The following is a 17,746-nucleotide window of genomic DNA, read 5'->3' as shown; positions in this document are numbered from 1 at the left end:
CCTTAAACAAAGGCACAACATTAGCCACTCTCCTATCATCCAGCACCTCACCCTTAGTTATAGATAAAAATATTTCTGCACATGGCCCCACAATTTCCTCCCTAATTTCCTACAACATCCTAGGACACACTAGATCAGGTCCTGGAGATTTACCCACCTTCATATTTTCTAAGACTTCCCACACTTCCTCTTCTGTAAAATGTGAACTGTTTTCAAAGCATCAATATTTATTTTCCCAAATTCTCTAGCCTCAATTTCTTTCTCCACGATAAAAACTGAAGTGAAATATTCAATTAATATCTCTCCCATCCCCTGAGGTTCAACACAAAGACGACTGCTTTGATCTTTAAAGGGTCCTACACTCTCTCTTTCGTTGCTGTTTTGCTCTTAAATGTTTTCATACTTGAATGAGTAGTGATTTTTTTAATACATTATTTCTAGTGTGCTGGCCTCCTTAAATCTGCCAGCTGCCATAGAGGATGTTTCTGGGGACAACATTCCTCAATCTATCTTGGAGAAGTCCAAAGCAGTCATTCAGCAAGGTGGCCTACAGACTATAGATCAACTTATCAGAGATCTTCCTGGACTTCTGCAAAGAAACAGAGAAATTCTTGATGAGGTAACTAATTCTCTTCCTATATCTTGCTCTGCTTAATATTTTTGTGCTTCTTTTTCAAATGCATTAATTTTTTCTTCAAATCTTAAACGGCATTTATAAGACAGGCACTTGGGAAATATAGTATCTTATTAGCTGGTGTGACTGAACATTTTTTTAAAGTTTTCTTCTGAATTAAATGAGTTTGTATTGCAGGAATTTGAAGATTTAGTGTGGTTAAATGAATTTAATTATTTAATTACTTTGTAACTTGTGCAACTGTATGTTTAACATAATTAAAATGGGTTAATTATCCATTTATAATTGCAGACAAAGTAATCTTGTTTTCTTTCTAAAAGTAATATGTAGCCTTTTGTACCTAATGCAATAGTATTACATTTTCATGTGAATTCTTTTTAGGCGATGAAAATACTTGATCAAGAGGAAGTCACAGATAATGAACTGAAAGCAAAATTCAAAGAACGTTGGCAAAGAACACCTTCAAATGAATTGTACAAACCCTTAAGAACAGGTGAAAACTAACTCAGATTTCATTTGTAAAATTTTAATTTGTTCCAGTGTGTCAGTAACCATGTCTTAAATTTACTGCCACAATTTCTGAGGAGTTTAGCTGCTGAAGCTGGAGAATTGACCCTGGTCTTCTGATATGGGAGGAGGCCTCTGACTCAGCTTCTTTTGCTGGTATGCATTGGGCTCATTGATGTCCCCATGCAAGCTACTTACGTAGGAAATTTAATAATTTTATGTCAGTTTTACCTTACCTAAATTGGTCAGTGACTGACCAGAACCATGCATATATTGTCTTAAACTTGTCAGTTTACTGAATGGATTTATTTAGATATTTCTGTAGCAGGACTGATTTATGCTTCTTAGTGGACAATACATAAGACTGTCATAGTGTTCTCATTGCCACATCAATTTTCACCCCACCAAACACTGCGAGAGAGGGTTTCGTAGTGTCGGTAAGAGGAGATGGTGGAATGTTGGAACTGACTGCTTTGTAAACTGAATAAACATGCCTTAAACAATGGGAAAAAGGTGCATCGATGCACTGGAATTACACTTGACAATTTACTGGCTGACCGTGTCAAACATGATGCTAAATTAAACTGAACCCTTCTGTCTGCCCTTGGTCCATATCCCTGCATCCTTGCATGTTCATGTACTTATTTAAAAGTCCCTTAAACGCCTCTATCCTATCTGCTTCTTCCACCACCCCTGGCAGCACGTTCCAGATGCCTACCACTGTGTTTTTAAAACAAAACTTGCCCCTCACATCTCCTTTGAACTTTCCCCCCTCACCTTAACTGCATACCCACTGGTATTAGGCATTTCAGCTCTGAGGAAAAAGACTGTGACTGTCAACCCTATCAGTGCATCTCATAATTTTTTATAGACGTCTATCAAGTCTTCCAGAGAAAACAATGAGTTTTCCTACCATCTCCTTATAGCTCATACAGTCAATCCAGGATGCTGCCCGATAAATCTCTTCTGTACCCTCTCCAAAGCCTCCACGTCCACTAAACACAAGACTTTAAATGTGGCCTAACCAAAGTCTTATAAAACTGCAACATGACATCCAGCCTCTTGTACTCAATTCTCCAACCAATAAAGGCAAGCATAACGTATGCCTTCTTTACCATCCTATCTACTTATGTGGCCACTTTCGGGGCGTAATGGACTTGAACCGCAAGATCTCCCTGTACATCAAGAGATGGTAGGAACTGCCGATGCTGGAGTCTGAGATAATATTCCGCTTGGGAACCCTGCAGCCCAATGGTCTCAATGTGGACTTCACAAGTTTCAAAATCTCCCCTCCCCCCGACCTCATCCCAAGACCAGCCCAGCTCGTCTGCGCCTCCTTGACCTGTCCGTCTTCCCTCCCACCTACCCGCCCCTCCCTCCCAACTGACCAACCCCCATCCCAACTCCCTGCCTACACTCCCCTGTACTGGCTCCATCCCTGCCTCCTTGACCTGTCCGTCGTCTTTCCACCTATCAGCTCCTCTATCCACCTTCCATCATCGCCTCTCCCCCTCTCTCTTTGAGTCCCCTTCCCCTCCCCCTCTCCCTTTTCTGAAGAAGGGTCCAGACCCAAAACATCAGCCTTTCTGCTCCTCTGATGCTGCCTGGCCTGCTATGTTCATCCAGTTCTACACCTTGTTATCCCTGTACATCAATGCTGTTCAGGGTTCTATCATTAACTGTACAGTTTTCCTTAACATTTAATCACCCAAAGTGCAGACCTCGCACTTGCCTGGATTAAACTCCACCTACTATTTCTCTGCCCATATCTGCAACTGCTCTAGATCCCGTTGACAATCTTCTGCCCTGTCCACAAATCCATCGATCTTTGTATCGTCAGCAAGCTTATTAACCCACCTATCTACATTTTCACTCAAGTCGTTTACATATATCAGAAACAGTACATATCCCTGCAGAACACCACTCGTCATGGACCTCCAGCCAGAAAAAACATCCTTCCACCAAAACCCTCTACTTTCTTTGGGCAGGCCAATTCTGAATCCAAGCTGCCCAGTCACCGTGGATCCCATGCATCTTAAGCTTCTGGATGAGCCTACCATGAGAGACCTTGCGAAAGCTTCACTAAAATCCATGTAGATAACATCCACTGCTCTACCCTCATCGATCACCAATCACCTTTGTCACCTCAAAATTCAATCAATTTAGTAAGACATGACCTGCCCCGAGTTGGTGTAAGACATTTGAGAGGCTCTAGTGCAAGATGGAAAGGGCACAAATTGAATTGCAGTCTGTGCTAGATGTTCCAGAAGATTTTTGCCATTATCTTTATTCCTTAATCATGCTCCTATACAGTGTCAAACATGCACTGATAACGTAACACTGATTCCTGGTAAAATTCGATGATTGTCTGCATCTTTATACTCTGCAAATAAGTTTCCAGTTGACCTGTTCTAAGAGGCATAGTAGGATTAAGGACTTTTGATGTCTTCTGTCTTTAACAGTGGAAATGTTGGCAGTAAGTAGACCTTTGGGTACATCAGTACTTGTAAGTTTCCCTGGTTGTCCGTTCTATTGATGTCGAGCATGGAAACAGACCCTTCAGTACAACTTGTCCATGCTAACCAGGTTTCCCAAACTTAAACTAGTCCCATTTGTGTGAGATGGCCTGTATACCTCTGAACCTTTTTTCTATTCATCTACCTGTCCAAATGACTTTTAAATGTTGCGACTGTACCTGCATCTAACACTTCCTGTGGCAGTTCATTCCACATACAAACCGCCCTCTGTGTGGAAACTATGACCTTTTGGTTTTGAATTCCCCTACCATAGGGAAAGGATCTTTGCAGTTCACCATTTCTATGCCCCTCTTGATTTCCTCAAACCTTTATAAGCTCACCCCTCAACCACCTATCCTCCAGGGGAAAAAAGTCCCAACCAATCCAGCCTCTCCTTAACTGTAGGGAGTCTATAGTCTAATCCAGAGATTACAACCCTAGAGATCCTGTTTTTTAACTTTCTACCTAACTCCCTCAATTCTCTTTGCACGATCTCCTCTTTGTTCTTGCCTATGTTGTTAGTATCAATATAGACCATGACCTCTGGCTGTGCCACCACTTTCAGAATGTCCTGTGCCAACTCAGAGGCATCCTTGATCCTGCCACCAGGGAGGCGCACACCATTGTGAACCCTTGTTTGCAGCCACAGAAATATCTATCTGATTCCCCTGTCTATAAGAGTCTTCTATGACTAGTGCTCCCCGAAACTTCAACTCTCCCTGCTATGCAACACAGCTATACGTGGTGCCTTTGATCTGGCTGCTGTTGTTGCCTTCCCCTGAGAGGCCATTCTGTCCCCCTCTCCAAAAAAAAACACTAGCCAAAATAGTATACTTTTTGGAGCGGGGAGTAGCCACAGGGGACTCCTGCGGTTCCTTCCTGCCTGCCTGCCTGCCTGCCCCTCCTGCTGGTCACCCATCTCTGTGGCTGAATATTTGGTGTGACCACATCACTGAATCTCCTATGTATAAAACTTTCTGCCCGCCGTATGCTTTTCAGTGAGTCCAGCTGCTGCTTCAACCAATCCATGCAGTCTGAGTGGAGCTGCGGATGGGGACACACTGCTGGCATAGTTGTCAAGGACGTTTGACTTCTCCCCAATTTACTATCTCGTACAGGAGGTGCATACCACTCCACTAGCTGCCATTTTTGGCCCTCTAGGTAACTATTGGATATAAAAGAAAAGGAAAGACACGTATTTAATGCTACTCTCCTCCTCACTGAAACCCAACACTTACCAAAGCCCACATTTCGACCTCTCAGCCTCTCTCCAAAATGGGCTTGCTAGAGCTTGCCTCCTTTTTATATGCTGCCAGTAGCAAGGAAAACCTTCTCCCAGAATTCTCTTCCATGATGCCACATGACAGCCTCTGCTGGATGCTCTTCTGCTTATTGAGCACTGGGTCTGTGTGATTTCCATGATTTTAAATGGGCCCAGAAGTTATTCCATTTCTGATGGTTGTTTCATTTTTCTATCAGTAAAACGAACAGCCATTTTTGGTTCTTTCCTTTTTCTTTCATAATCCATAAAATAAACTGTACCTTCAAACAAACTGTATCTGTATGTTAGAGATACTTTCCATAAATTTTTTTTCTTTCTCGAAGGAAAAAAGTTACTCAGACTGACAGACACTTACAACACAGTTTGAGGCAGTTCAAAAATCTGATGACAGCAATCCCATTTTCCAGAGTTTGGCCCATAGCCCTGGAGGCTATGGCAATGCAAGTAATTATCTAAATAGTGCTTAAATGTTAGGAGTTTCTGACTCAACCACCTTTTCAGGCAGAGTGTTCCACACGCTGCCCACTTGCTGGGTTGGGAAATAAAACTCCTCTGCACTTCACGTTTAACCTATTACTTTAATTCCATACTCCCTGGTTATTGACCTTTCTGGAAAAAGTGATTTTCTATACATACTTCTCAACTTGCTTAGATCTATCAGGTCCCCCTTCATCCTTTTCTGCTCAAATGGGAACAAGTCCAACCTGTTCAATTTTTCCTGAAATATCAGACCCTCCAGACGAGGCAACATCTTGGTAAATCTCCCCCACACCCCCTCTAGTGCAATGACGTCCTTCCTAAAATGTGGGTACTGAAGCGGCATTCTAGTTGTAACCTAACTGTTTTATACAGTTCTGGCATAACCTCATTGCTGTTGTATTCTGTGTGTAGGCCAATAAGCAAAAGTATTCAATAGGTCATCTTAACCAACTTAGCTAACTTCCCTGCTTCCTTTTTCAGAATCCTTGCTGATATTTCATTTTTGTAGTTTATTGTTCTTATCACTTTTGGTTTGGAACTGAGCTGAAATGTTACCTTTCGGCTGTGACCAGCAGCTTTATTTAAGAACAAACAAGCTGCTATTTGTCTTTGAGGCCAGGCCTGAAAGTTAATTAGGGGTTGTTTCTTGTTTAATGTTTAGTGCTCTAAAGATGGTTTGACTCTAGAGAAGCCTAATGCTCAAGCACATGGTAAATGTTGAATGTTGAATGTTAACTGGGGCCTCACGTGGAGTTGGTCAGTCTGGCAGTGAGGCCACAATTTGAATTAGTTTGTAGACTGTTTGGATCAGAAGGATTGTGCCAGCGAAAGCTACAGGACGGAGGTTTGATTGTTCCTTGGTTCTCCTTTCATCATCAAGTAATTGAAAGTTCAGCGAATAGAATCTCAGATATAAGAATTAAATAAATATTCCTCTGAGCCTATTGGAAGATATTTGCATGCCATGGTATCATCAGAAACCAAGCGAGATATATTTCCACATACTGATGCTGTTATGGATTATAAAGTCTGCTTAAGTGAACTGGCCTGTTAAATCTCATGAATTTTTCCCTTTTTTTGATTTAACCATTAACTGTATCTGTTTGTCTTTGTCTTTGAGTGGTTGCTAAAATCAAGGAAGATTGGGTTTAAATCGTAAACATTAATTAGATTACTTTGTTTAACTTTTCTGTGCTAAAGTTAGTGTATAATTACTAAATTAAGTCTTTTGTTTAAGCAATGAATCTGGTGTCTACTATTAATTGTTCATAACCTACTGTTTATTTGAAACCATTAGATTCTTTAAATGTTTCAATTTTAGTATATTGTGAGTATGGAGGTAAAGAGGCTGATTTGATTTGGATCTCTGTCTTTGTGTTATAACACCTTCAGGGATCTGTAGAAATGCAAATGAAGGCCCCTGTAATCTTCAATATTTTTTAGGGTACTATTATTTATAGTGTAATCCCTTGCCTGTTACCCCTCCCTATTTGCATTATCTCACAATTTTCCTGGGTTGAGTTCCATTTGCCACTACTCTACCAGTAGATCAGCTCATTGATATCCCCCTGCAGTTTATAGCTATCCTTCTCACTATTTACAACCCTATCAGAAATCATGTAATCTGCAAACCTCTTAACCATACCCACTACATTTTCAGTATAAATTATTAATGTACACTACAAACAGCAAAGGTCCTAAAACCAAGCCGTGCGGACCCCCACTGGAAACATCCAGTCACAGAAACATCCCTACAACATTTCATCATTGCCTGCCTCTCAGCCAATTTTGTATCCAAATTTCTAGTTTTTGCCATGGATCTCACGGGTTTTTGTGTTCTTGACCAGTCTACCATGAGTTACCTTGCTAAAGTCCACTTAGACTGTATGACATGCATTACCTACTTCAACACTCTTGGTTACTTCCTCAAAGAAAAATTGATCAAATTTCTCAAACAAAAACTTCCCTTAACAAATATACACTGACTATCCCTGATGAAACCTTCTCTGTCCATGTGCAGATATATTCTGTCCCTCAGTATATTTTTTTCAAAACTTCCTGACTAGCCTATTATTTCCTGATCTATTCCTTTGTTTTCAATAATGGGACAATGTTAGCAATTCTCCAATTGTTTGGCTCCTTGCAAGTGTCCAGCAAGGATTTGAAAATTACTGCTAGCTTTTAAAACTGAAGGTGGATTGGCATAATTGTTCTATCTTGATAGTTTTGGCTTTTAAATCTCTTTTGGCCACCTGCAATCTGGGCTTTGCTTCTTAACCTTGGTTTCTGAATTGGAGAAAAATGTTTTGAGCTGTTTTTAGGTGACCAAAAGGATATTTACATTACACAATAAAAACGTTGTGTAGAAAATTTCAAATAATGATTTTGTGTTTCTTTCTCCCATTTCAAAGAGGGAGCTAATTACAGAACTACTCTGGATCGAGCTGCCCAAGCAGATAGAGTGGTCAAAGAACGTTATACTACTAACAGTGAAATAATTGCTTTGCTTTGTAAACCTGAAGCTGAGCTGAATGCAGCTATACCTTCTGGCAATCCTACCAAATCTCTTCAAGGCAGTGAGGTAATGTAAGAATTGTTATTATCTCTCCATCTGTGTTTTGAAAAAAATAAATGTACCCTGAAATGGAACTGATCCTATAGAGTGCACAACCTGTTTGTGTCACAGTTTTGCCCTTCTAATTCCTTGTGTGGATAAAGCTTCACAGGTGCTTTCTGTCACTTGAGTTAAAAAGCTACTATTCCAATAAGCACTGGTGAATTAAGGAGGCCATTTAATTCTTGGACATCTGCATCACTTGGTGCTCTCTGATGAGATTCCTACTGGAGTACTGGCATTAATTTTGGAACTTCATTCTCTCCCTGGTAGGGTTGATTTAACATTGAACCCAATTAGATCTGAACCCTAACTGGCTATCTTTGAGGTTTCCAAATTTTGGGTGGTGATGGAAAATGTTGGTTTCATGTTAGTGGTACTGTAGTCCTATCTTAATCTGTGAAGCTGTCAGAGATTAGAATTTATGTTTAATTTTATCAGTGTTTACAGCACTCGTGCTCCCTTGCCACCTCAGTAGTAGGTTCCTTTCCTGAAGTATGATCGTGAACAATTTGACTTGCATCCTGTGGTGCAAACCTATATATTTCTTGTTTGTTAAGTGATAAAATCTGAACACTTTTTTTTTAAGCTCTGGCCTGACAATCGGTACTATAATACATGACTACCATTGTCTATTAGTACAGAACTTGTTCTATGATGAGATTTTTAACTCTAAAATTTGGTTGCTGTGCAGATATGATATATCTACAAACTTTCAAAACAATATTAGCTGTAGTTGTCGTTTGGTTATAGGTTTTAAAGTTGGACAATGTCATCATCCTTTTGTTTTATTTGGCAAGGTAAATGCCTGGAAATAGAACTTGCATCAGATTTTTCACCTGTGTATTTCAAATTACCGTTCTAAAGCAATGCTGCTTTGTTTATAAAAAGAGTCTAAAAATATTGAATTCTCTGACCTATTTTTAACAATTCTTTTTCTCGATCATCAGGTTGTTATGCTTTTAAAAACACTTCTTGCTTCTTTAAATGAAGTCAAGAAGGAGAGAGAAACTTTTGAGAATGATATCAAGTCGGTGCAGTTTGACATGACAAACAAGTTTCTGACAGCATTGGCTCAAGATGGTGCCATAAATGAGGAAGCTATCTCGGTGACTGAACTTGATCAAATTTATGGAAGTCACACTCAGAGGGTGCAGCAAAATCTGAAAAAGCAAGAGGAGTTGCTTGCTGATATTCAGGTAATTAATATTGCATAGTGGTATAGAATCAGTTTGCAGCATACAAAGGAGGTCATTTGTGCCATTTTCTGCAAGAGCTGTACAGTTAGTCCAACTTTCTCACCCTGCAACATGTTCAAGAGGATGAATAGCCTACCTCCTGTTCCTATTTAGAACAAACCATGGCAAACTGACTCTTAAGCTTCAGTATAAATAGCCACTTAGTTGTATAGAGCTTGAGTATTACTGAAAATAGAAGCATGCTGTTATCAGGATAGAATCGCCAGAAGACTAAATCTGAAAGAGCGTAATTTATTTATACTGCTGGAGAAGTGGGTACTGAAATATTATTTAGGGGCTTGGTAGAGGCAGTACCATGGAGAATACATCAGGGAATAGTCGAATGCCAAGCATTTGTATAAATTCAAACCAGGCAGATTGAAGTTGATTGATCAAGATATTGCTATAAGGGCTGCTGCAGGGAATGGCTGTACCCCAAGCCCTTACTTATGGTTGAAAAAGGTGCAAGAAGTATACAGGCTCTTCCTGTTTATGGAGAATTAGTTCCAGCATGTGAATGTAAGTAGGTTTTGCATGTGTGATTGAGCCATACTACAAGGCCAACCAATTATCTTAAATTGGTTGTTTGTATAATTCTTTGCACACTCTTAATTGAACAGTATTTACTCAACAGTCTCAGAATTCTATCTAATGTTAGACACTATATTCTTCAATTTTGCAAGCATGAGCTGGTTGAATATGGTCATCACTGTGCCTTGTGAACAGCCGAAAGATCTCGCCAGTTGATGCGGTTCACCAGTCACTGGGATGTGTGACCTATAAAGTTGGCATCACACTAGCACTGAAATTCATATACCATTTTATTCGCTTCTGTGGTGGGCAGAATATCTTTTTGACTTGATAGCAGCATCTTGTTAGTGGAGAATACTGCTTAATTGTTGCTTGAAACGTTAACTTAACTCATTGCTCAAACTTTGGAGACACCTTTCCCTTCCAATGTAATCTAAGGCAGATAGGCACTTTTGGGTCCACAATGATGGCTTTAGCTTATTCTTGGGTTTCATCCTAATAAGTGCAAACTGAAAAGCTTCCCTTTTGACAGCATGCCATTTTTCAATTACCAATCTAATTCTCCAAAGTAAAATAAAATGTGGAATAACTTGTAACACTTTTTAGTAAATTAACTGCATTTAATTCTTAACTACTGAAGAAAAGTTTATTCAAATATAGCATTGATGTTTAAGGTGGTCAGTTATTTCACCTCTATTCAAACTGTAAACAATAGACTTGCGAACACACTCAGGAGAGGGGTTTGAATAGACTGTTCTACTGAAACATTAAACCTGTAGGAGAATGAACTTGCTTAAGGATAACATTGCCAGTTATTACACACTTTGTTACCCTGATTATGGAAAAACTGTGACTGGATTTTTTTGTTTATTTTTATTCATTCATATTATTTACTTTTTATTCATTCATGATAAATTCCCTGTGCATCTGTTTCTTTATTCTTCTGGTAAAGATCACACGTTTGGAAAGTGCTGTTACAGGAGCATTGGCAAGTTACTGCAGTGCATCTTGTGGAAGGTGCACACTGCTTCCATCGGGCATTGGTGCTTAATGGAATGAGTGTTGACCGTAATAGATGTGTTACCAATCGTGTGGGCTGCTTTGTCCTGGATGGTGTCAAACTTAGTGTTGTTGGAGTTGCTTATGTCCTGATAAGTAAGAAGCACTCCCTCACATTCCTGACTTGTTTTGTATATGATGGGTGAGCATTAGGGAGACAGGAGGCGAGTCACTTGCTGCAGACTTCTGAGCCAGTGACCTGTTTTTGTAGATGCTGTATTTACATAACTGGCCCACTTCCGTTTTTGGATGATCGTAACCCCCAGGATATTTATAGCAGGAGATTCAGCAATGGTAGTGCCATTGAACGTCAAGGGTCAATGGCTAGATTTTCTCTTGATAGAGTTGGTAATTGATTGGCTCTTCTGTGAAATGAATATTTCTCACTTCTTGTCAGCCCAAGCCTCCATGTTGTCAAGGTTTGCTGCATATGGACACTTCAGCATCAGAGGAGTTTTAAAACGTCCCACTTTCAACCTCGTGTTAGAGGGAAGTTTGTTGAAGCAGCTCACATTGGTTCGTCCTGGGACACCACCCTGAGGAATTCCCACAGTGATTTCTTGTGACTGAGGTGATTGGCTTCTAACTACCACCATGGTCTTCCTTTGTGCTAGATATGACTGAAAGCAAAGTACAGCTCCTCTTTTCCTTTCAGAACCCCTAATTCCCATTGACTCAAATTTTGTTTGGTTCATTGATGCCAGCCTTGGCCATATGCTGCCTTGAGGTCAAGTACAGTCTTTTGGCCAAAACATTTCTTTTAAAAAAAATTCCGAATCTGATTGGTCCCATTGGAAACTAATCCAAGTATCCGTGAGCACATTATTCCTTTGCAAGTGCCACTTGATAGCACTTTCAAAGACCCCTTCCAGAATAAAAGGCAAACCTTGTGCGAGAAGCAACATTTTTTCTTCTGTTTTTAAATTTATCACAATGTGTTTCTGATCTTGGATAGCCAGGAACCTATTGGTATTTGTTATTTGGGATATCATAAAGATGACTCTGGCAATGTAGTGCGACTGTACTTAACATTTGTAAGTGGCACATTTGATTTTCTTCTTCATGTTGCTAATTTAACAATGGAGCAAATCTTCTGGCCTCTGGATTATCTGAGTGCAGATGTACACTAAAAATGCATTTGGACCCCACGGACAACGTGACTGATGTGGGAAATGACACCAAGTTGAAGCTTCTTGAGGAAAATTTCTCTACCCACTGGACTGTCTGTCGAAGTATTTTGGACAGTTCTGCAGTAATTATCTGGAAATCTTAAATGGATTAAACCTAACTGACACTTGAATAACGTCACCATCGACTCACCTAGCCCCACCATCACCTTGACTCTTCTCACCAGTCTGTTCCAATATAATGACACATCCTACCAAAATCTGACTGCCCAAGCTCTGTTCCCTGACTCAAGAAACCGTTTAAGTCCAACTGGCCTGGCTTGAGTACCTCTTCCAAACACGCAACTAGCCCTTTTGATCGGACCCATTTAGTCCCCCTGATTTGATCTGACCTGACTACCATGCTTGTCCGGTATGTCAAACGCCCTCATATGACTAATTCACACATCACTCTGGGCCGTATGTGATGTAAAACTTATTGAACTCGCTTACACTACCTGCCTCACTTCCCTACGTGCCCAACAAGCTCGCTCGCACATTTACTCACATTCAAAGACTGGACCTTTAAACTTGTGTAGATGCGACCGTATCCTGTCTTTCCCCAACTCTACTCTGCTCCATTGGAGTTCCCAAAGGGTGTTGGAGATATCTATGAAACCAGGATTGAAAGAATCTTGGAAGAAGTCTATAGCAGTGTCATATCATGGAACTTTTACAAGCATAATGAGCAAACCCGTGTAATTGCCACTGCAATATCTGGCTAGGTTGAGATGCCAAATGAAAGCTACATAATTGTTTGTGATGAGTAAGGAAAATCAGGATTCTACATGAGAAGCTCTTGAGCTTATTGCCGGTAATGTAGTAGTGTTCCCAGAAAATGGGTGAATCTGCCTATCGTTGTACATCACCTAGGTAAATGGGAAGAAAGAAGTTGGCTCTGAATTGAAGGTCAATTTACTGGCCTCTTAGTTAAATGTAACTGTATAGTGTAAGTCTGTTTCAAGTGGAATGTAGAAGCAAATAATCTGAAACAACTGATTACATATGACGAGAACAATGGAGGCTGAATCGTCGAGTATATTCAAGGCTGGATTAAACACATTTTTGATCTAAAAGGGAATCTAAGATTATGATCGTAAATTTAGTAGGACACCAGAATTAGATGAATAGCAACCAACAACGTCAAGGAAGAAAGGGTGGATGTACTGGAATTGGTTTTGTGATCTGGTTTTGGCTGTGGGGATGGTACCAAAGAACTGGAGAATTGTAAATGTTCCAGGCTTGTTCAAGAGAGGTGTAAGGCTCAGCTGCAACTAAGTCAGTCTAAACTCTGATGGAAAAGCTTTTTGAGATGGTAATTTGGATCCATATTTTTAGTCACTTGGGCAAATGAGTGAATTGAAGGCGGCTAGTATGGCTTTGTTACAGTTAAATCATGTTTAACCAACTTAATTTGTTAAAGTGGCAGCAAGGAAGGATCAGGTCAGTCCATTTGATAGGGTCCTGCATAAGAGACTTGTAAATGAAGTTAGAACTTGGTAGCATGCAGGACGCAATATTAATGTAGATGGGGTGGGGAGGGGGGGGTGGTTTGGTTGAGTGATAGGAAGTATAAAAGATGAAGGAACTTTTATGGTGCAGTTCCCTGAGGGTCATTGCTAATTCCCCTGCTCCATGTTGTGTATTGATTGCCTATGCTTTCTACAAGGCTCAGTTTCAGAATTTGTGCATATTCCAAGACTTGGAGGTATTGTGAACTGAGAGAGTAAGATATGGACGGGTTGCTGAGAAAGGCAGACTAATGATGGAGGTGGTTTGATGCAGAGAGGTGTGAAATTATTCATTTCAGCAGGATGAATTTGGAGAGGCAATATAAAATAAAAAGCTGCAACCTAAGAGGGGGTGCAGGAGCAAATGGACCTGAGGTTCCGATCATTCAAGTTGGCAAGGGAAGTTGTGAGCACAATTAAAAGTGCATATGAGATTCTGGATTTATTGGGTGAGATATGGAGTGCAGGAGCAATGAAGTTGTAATAAGCCTGTATAAAATATTTGTTTGGTCTTGATTAGAGTGTTGCATTCATTTCCAGACACGAAGAAACAGAGGAGATTCCTAAGTGTGGTTTTGGGAATGAGGAAATTCAATGCAATTGGAGAAGTTGGGGTTCCTGTTCGGAAAAGAGGTAGTTGAGGGCTTATTTGACAGAGGTGTTCACAGTTGTGAGTGACCTCGACTGATTTGGATGAGAAGGAATTACTCCTCCTTGGAGGAGTAGAAAATTGGAAGATAGCAATTTGAAGTGGTTGGTAAAAGAAATAATAGAAATGTGAGGCTTTTTAAAAATGTGCTGAATAGTTCGGATGTGGAATTTACCGTCCGAGCGGTGGAGGCAGATTCAGTCACTCTTTTCAAAAGAGTATGTGGTCATTTTCTGAAGAGGAATAATTTGTATTGCTGTGGAGAAAAGTTGTGGGAGTGGCGCTTGATGAGGTGTTCTTGCAGAGAGCCAGCGCAAGAAAACTGAAGGACCTCCTTTTTGTTTTGAACTAATTTTGCATCTATGAAGATCTGAAATAAAAGTGAATGTAAAGCTTGTCAGATTGCATCTGAAAGGCAAGACATGTATAGGGCTCTCCAGCTGTTGTAAAAGAATTGTTAAATAGTGTGAGGGTAATAGTGTCAGTATTCTGTACGGTGTGCATTGAAATTAACTGCAGGTCTGTTTGAATGGGCCCAGAGCTTTTAAATTTGGTTTGAAATGCTAAGAGTTGCATTGCTTGTGTCAGATTAAGTTGATTCTTTCCAAGGAGAGAATCCAGGTGGCACAGTGGTTGATAGTTTAGAATATCCTTTTTTGTCAGGTGTACTCTATTGTAGAAGTACAGTGAAAAGCTTTTACAATGTCTGCTTCTTATGGTGCCATCTTAGGTACAAGTACCTAGGTACAAATATGGATACAAAAGGGGAATAAAAAGTAAGTTAGAAATAAGACATTGCTAAAGGATTGACATCAGTAGGTTTAAAAAAAAATCCAAATAAGCATTATATTGCAGCAGCTCAGTGCAGAGTCTCAACACATGGTCTGACCACCCATGCCAGACCCCCCAATCCAACAGCCATCCCTGCTCTGTATTCAGCTCCAAGATAGGCTCCAGGATTGACTGCTCCCGCGCTGGACTATACCCATGACTTGCTGCTCGTGCCTGCCGCTGCTCCAGGATTCGCCTCTGGGGCTAAGGGGAGAGAAAAAGAGAGGAGAAAAGAACAGACAGAGCAGAGGAGTTCTGGCAGGAGCATCTTACTCTGCTGCCATCTTGTTCGGTATCTTGTTCTGCTAACATGGTCGCTTTGCTGTGCCAGGGACCTGGGTTCAGTTTCAGTCTTGCTGTGAATTAGTTGATGGCGACTGTTTGTTTTATTTGCTTGTTAATAACGTGTTAAAAGTAAATAGCATAGGTTCAGCTTGCAATTTTTTCCTAGCACTTCATATTATTATAAGTAGTGTTTTATGCATTTGCTAGAGATAAGCTAGGCTTTCCCTCATATTGGTAGTATTGCATCTGATTTTTGAGTTTATTTATAGCAAAGAAAAATCAGTTCCACGAGTCATCTCAGCCGCCAAATTACGATATTATAAATATTTATTTTACAGGTGCTTAACTAATGAATTGCTTGTCTTCGCTTTCATAGTATTCTTTAGATTGATACTGAGTTGACATTTTCTGACCAATAACTTGGAACAAATAACTTGAATCTTGAGTCTGTTCTGTCTAGGCTGCTCATGAGGAATTTTCGAAGTCGAAACAGTCAAACACAGATGCTAATCAGAGGGAAGAAATGCTCAAGAAGTTAGCAGCGGGCCATGATCAGTTTGTTGAACTTGTTAATAACTTGAAAGAAGGAACAAAGGTGAGATTTTTGATATTTTATTGGCTTAACATTTTCACCTATTTCATTCTCTTATGATGGTCATTAAACATCTCACACTGCACTGCATAGTTTTAAAATTTTAAAAAGATCAGCTTTTGAATGTGTAAAATATTTTAAAGTTTTCAGTTCAAATTTTTCAGTGATGATTTAACACAGCCTTAAGTGGAAAATTTACCTTGTACCATGACTCATTTTTCAACTTTTGCTGTAAAATGTAAGACTGTCTTGTATAGCAAATTGTCCAAAAGTGAAGGTAAATGTTTATAAAAGGTATTTAAAGTTTGAAGGTGCCAGATTTCAAAAAACTGTCTCAAAGAAATATGGCTACAAACAAAAGCGGAATTTGTGCAGTTGTGATAGTGCCTTTCAGAAGACCACCATTTGTTGGTAGCGTAAAGGAGTGTCAAAAGAGCTGGAGGAATCAGACACACTCAATTGAGTTCTCAAGCACTGCATTATCTTTAAACTTGAACACCAAATGCTGAAGTACTGAACAATTTGAGGCAGCATCTATTCGATCACTTCAAAGGAACAATTTTATCAGAAATCATGCATAAGTAGGGATCCTCATTGACATGAGTGGCAGAATGAAGGGAGCAGCGTTTTCTTTTAACTAGTATCAATTGCAGAATTCAATGACAGAACTGTTGGTATAAAGACCCCACCTCTCTTCCCATTGAAATAGCTAGAATATAATTAGAGTTTAATCTGTTGATTATCTTTTGGATTTTTCTGGTTTTATATATGTACAGCAGGGGATAGCTGTCAGTGAATTCATAGCAATAACATTGGTATGATGAAATTGGAGCAGTATATTGTCATACTAATTTATACAAATATCTCTCCTTTGTAGTTTTACAATGGAATCACTGAATTTCTCCTGAAATTCCAAACAAAATGTACTGATATTGTGTTTGCTCGTAAAACCGAAAGAGATGAACTTTTGAAGTAAGTGCATGTTTTCTATTTGTCTACAGTATTCTTGGCCATTTTAGGTGATGTTTATTTTTTACATTTATTCTTGTGATATTTTTGCTGTTCAGTAATTAATTATTGCAGTGTGGTAATCTGGTTTCATTTGGCCTTGCAAACATATTATAATTGTCAGTCCAGGGAGTCAAATTGTTTTGTTTAGTGCTCCTTCAAGCAATGCTATGCAGGCCTGTGTCAGTTTGCTAGAAGCACTGTGGTCTTCAGTGATATCTATGAAGAGTGCTGCATGGACTGTAGCGTTAACCCGTGGCATTATTTATTTGTCCCTGAAACTCTGCATAGCAGCAGTATACAAATGGATTTCTCCCCTCCAGTATTCCAACCATTGTCCAAGTGCTGCAGTCAAATCTATGACTAAAGTTTAAGATAACCTGTGTATTTCACATACACTTAAGAGTAAACACCTTGATCAAACAGGAAACTCGGAGAAAGGTGCATAACTATAGTTTTCAGTAATACTTTAAAGGAAATGGGTAGTCAAGGATAACATGGACTATTTTAAAAGCAGATGGGGATAATACTACACATGAAAATCGGACATGGCAGACGAGAGAAAATATTACACATGATATCCTAGAGAAGTGTCCAGTGTATGAAGGAATGGAGCTCACTAAGTTTAAAATAACAGTTATGTTAGTTTTTAGTACCTTTTTTATTTCTGACTAAATCACAGGACTTGATGGTTTTCACTCAAAGTTTTGAAGAAAACAAGTCAGAAAATTGTAGATTCTTTAAGCTGCAATCGTCTAAAGCAGGGATAGTAGGAACTGCAGATGCTAGAGAATCTGAGATAACAAGGTGTAGAGCTGGATGAACGCAGCAGGCCAAGCAGCA

At 39.7% G+C, this 17,746-nt stretch overlaps 1 protein-coding gene across 2 annotated transcripts in view; it reads left to right on the top strand.

Annotated features, from left to right (window-relative positions):
- The first annotated feature begins 420 nt into the window (after positions 1 to 420).
- Positions 421 to 17,746, top strand: part of LOC125481149 (programmed cell death 6-interacting protein-like) — a 32,592-nt gene continuing 15,266 nt past the window's right edge. The window contains exons 1-6 of one of the 2 annotated variants that reach the window (XM_048592332.1): positions 421 to 619; positions 1,016 to 1,127; positions 7,831 to 8,000; positions 8,984 to 9,232; positions 15,764 to 15,898; positions 16,773 to 16,867. In XM_048592332.1, the coding sequence (XP_048448289.1) occupies positions 1,019 to 1,127; positions 7,831 to 8,000; positions 8,984 to 9,232; positions 15,764 to 15,898; positions 16,773 to 16,867 (758 nt within the window). In that variant the 5' untranslated portion in view covers positions 421 to 619; positions 1,016 to 1,018. The remainder of the gene's footprint in view (positions 620 to 1,015; positions 1,128 to 7,830; positions 8,001 to 8,983; positions 9,233 to 15,763; positions 15,899 to 16,772; positions 16,868 to 17,746) is intronic. The other variant, XM_048592333.1, reaches the window with a different exon arrangement.

Source organism: Rhincodon typus, unplaced genomic scaffold (assembly GCF_021869965.1).
Source record: "Rhincodon typus isolate 14 unplaced genomic scaffold, sRhiTyp1.1 hic_rhity00001029, whole genome shotgun sequence".
Classification (NCBI taxonomy): Eukaryota; Metazoa; Chordata; class Chondrichthyes; order Orectolobiformes; family Rhincodontidae; genus Rhincodon; species Rhincodon typus.
The sequence above is the reverse complement of the archived record's forward strand: the minus strand, read 5'-3'. Positions and strand labels throughout refer to the sequence as shown.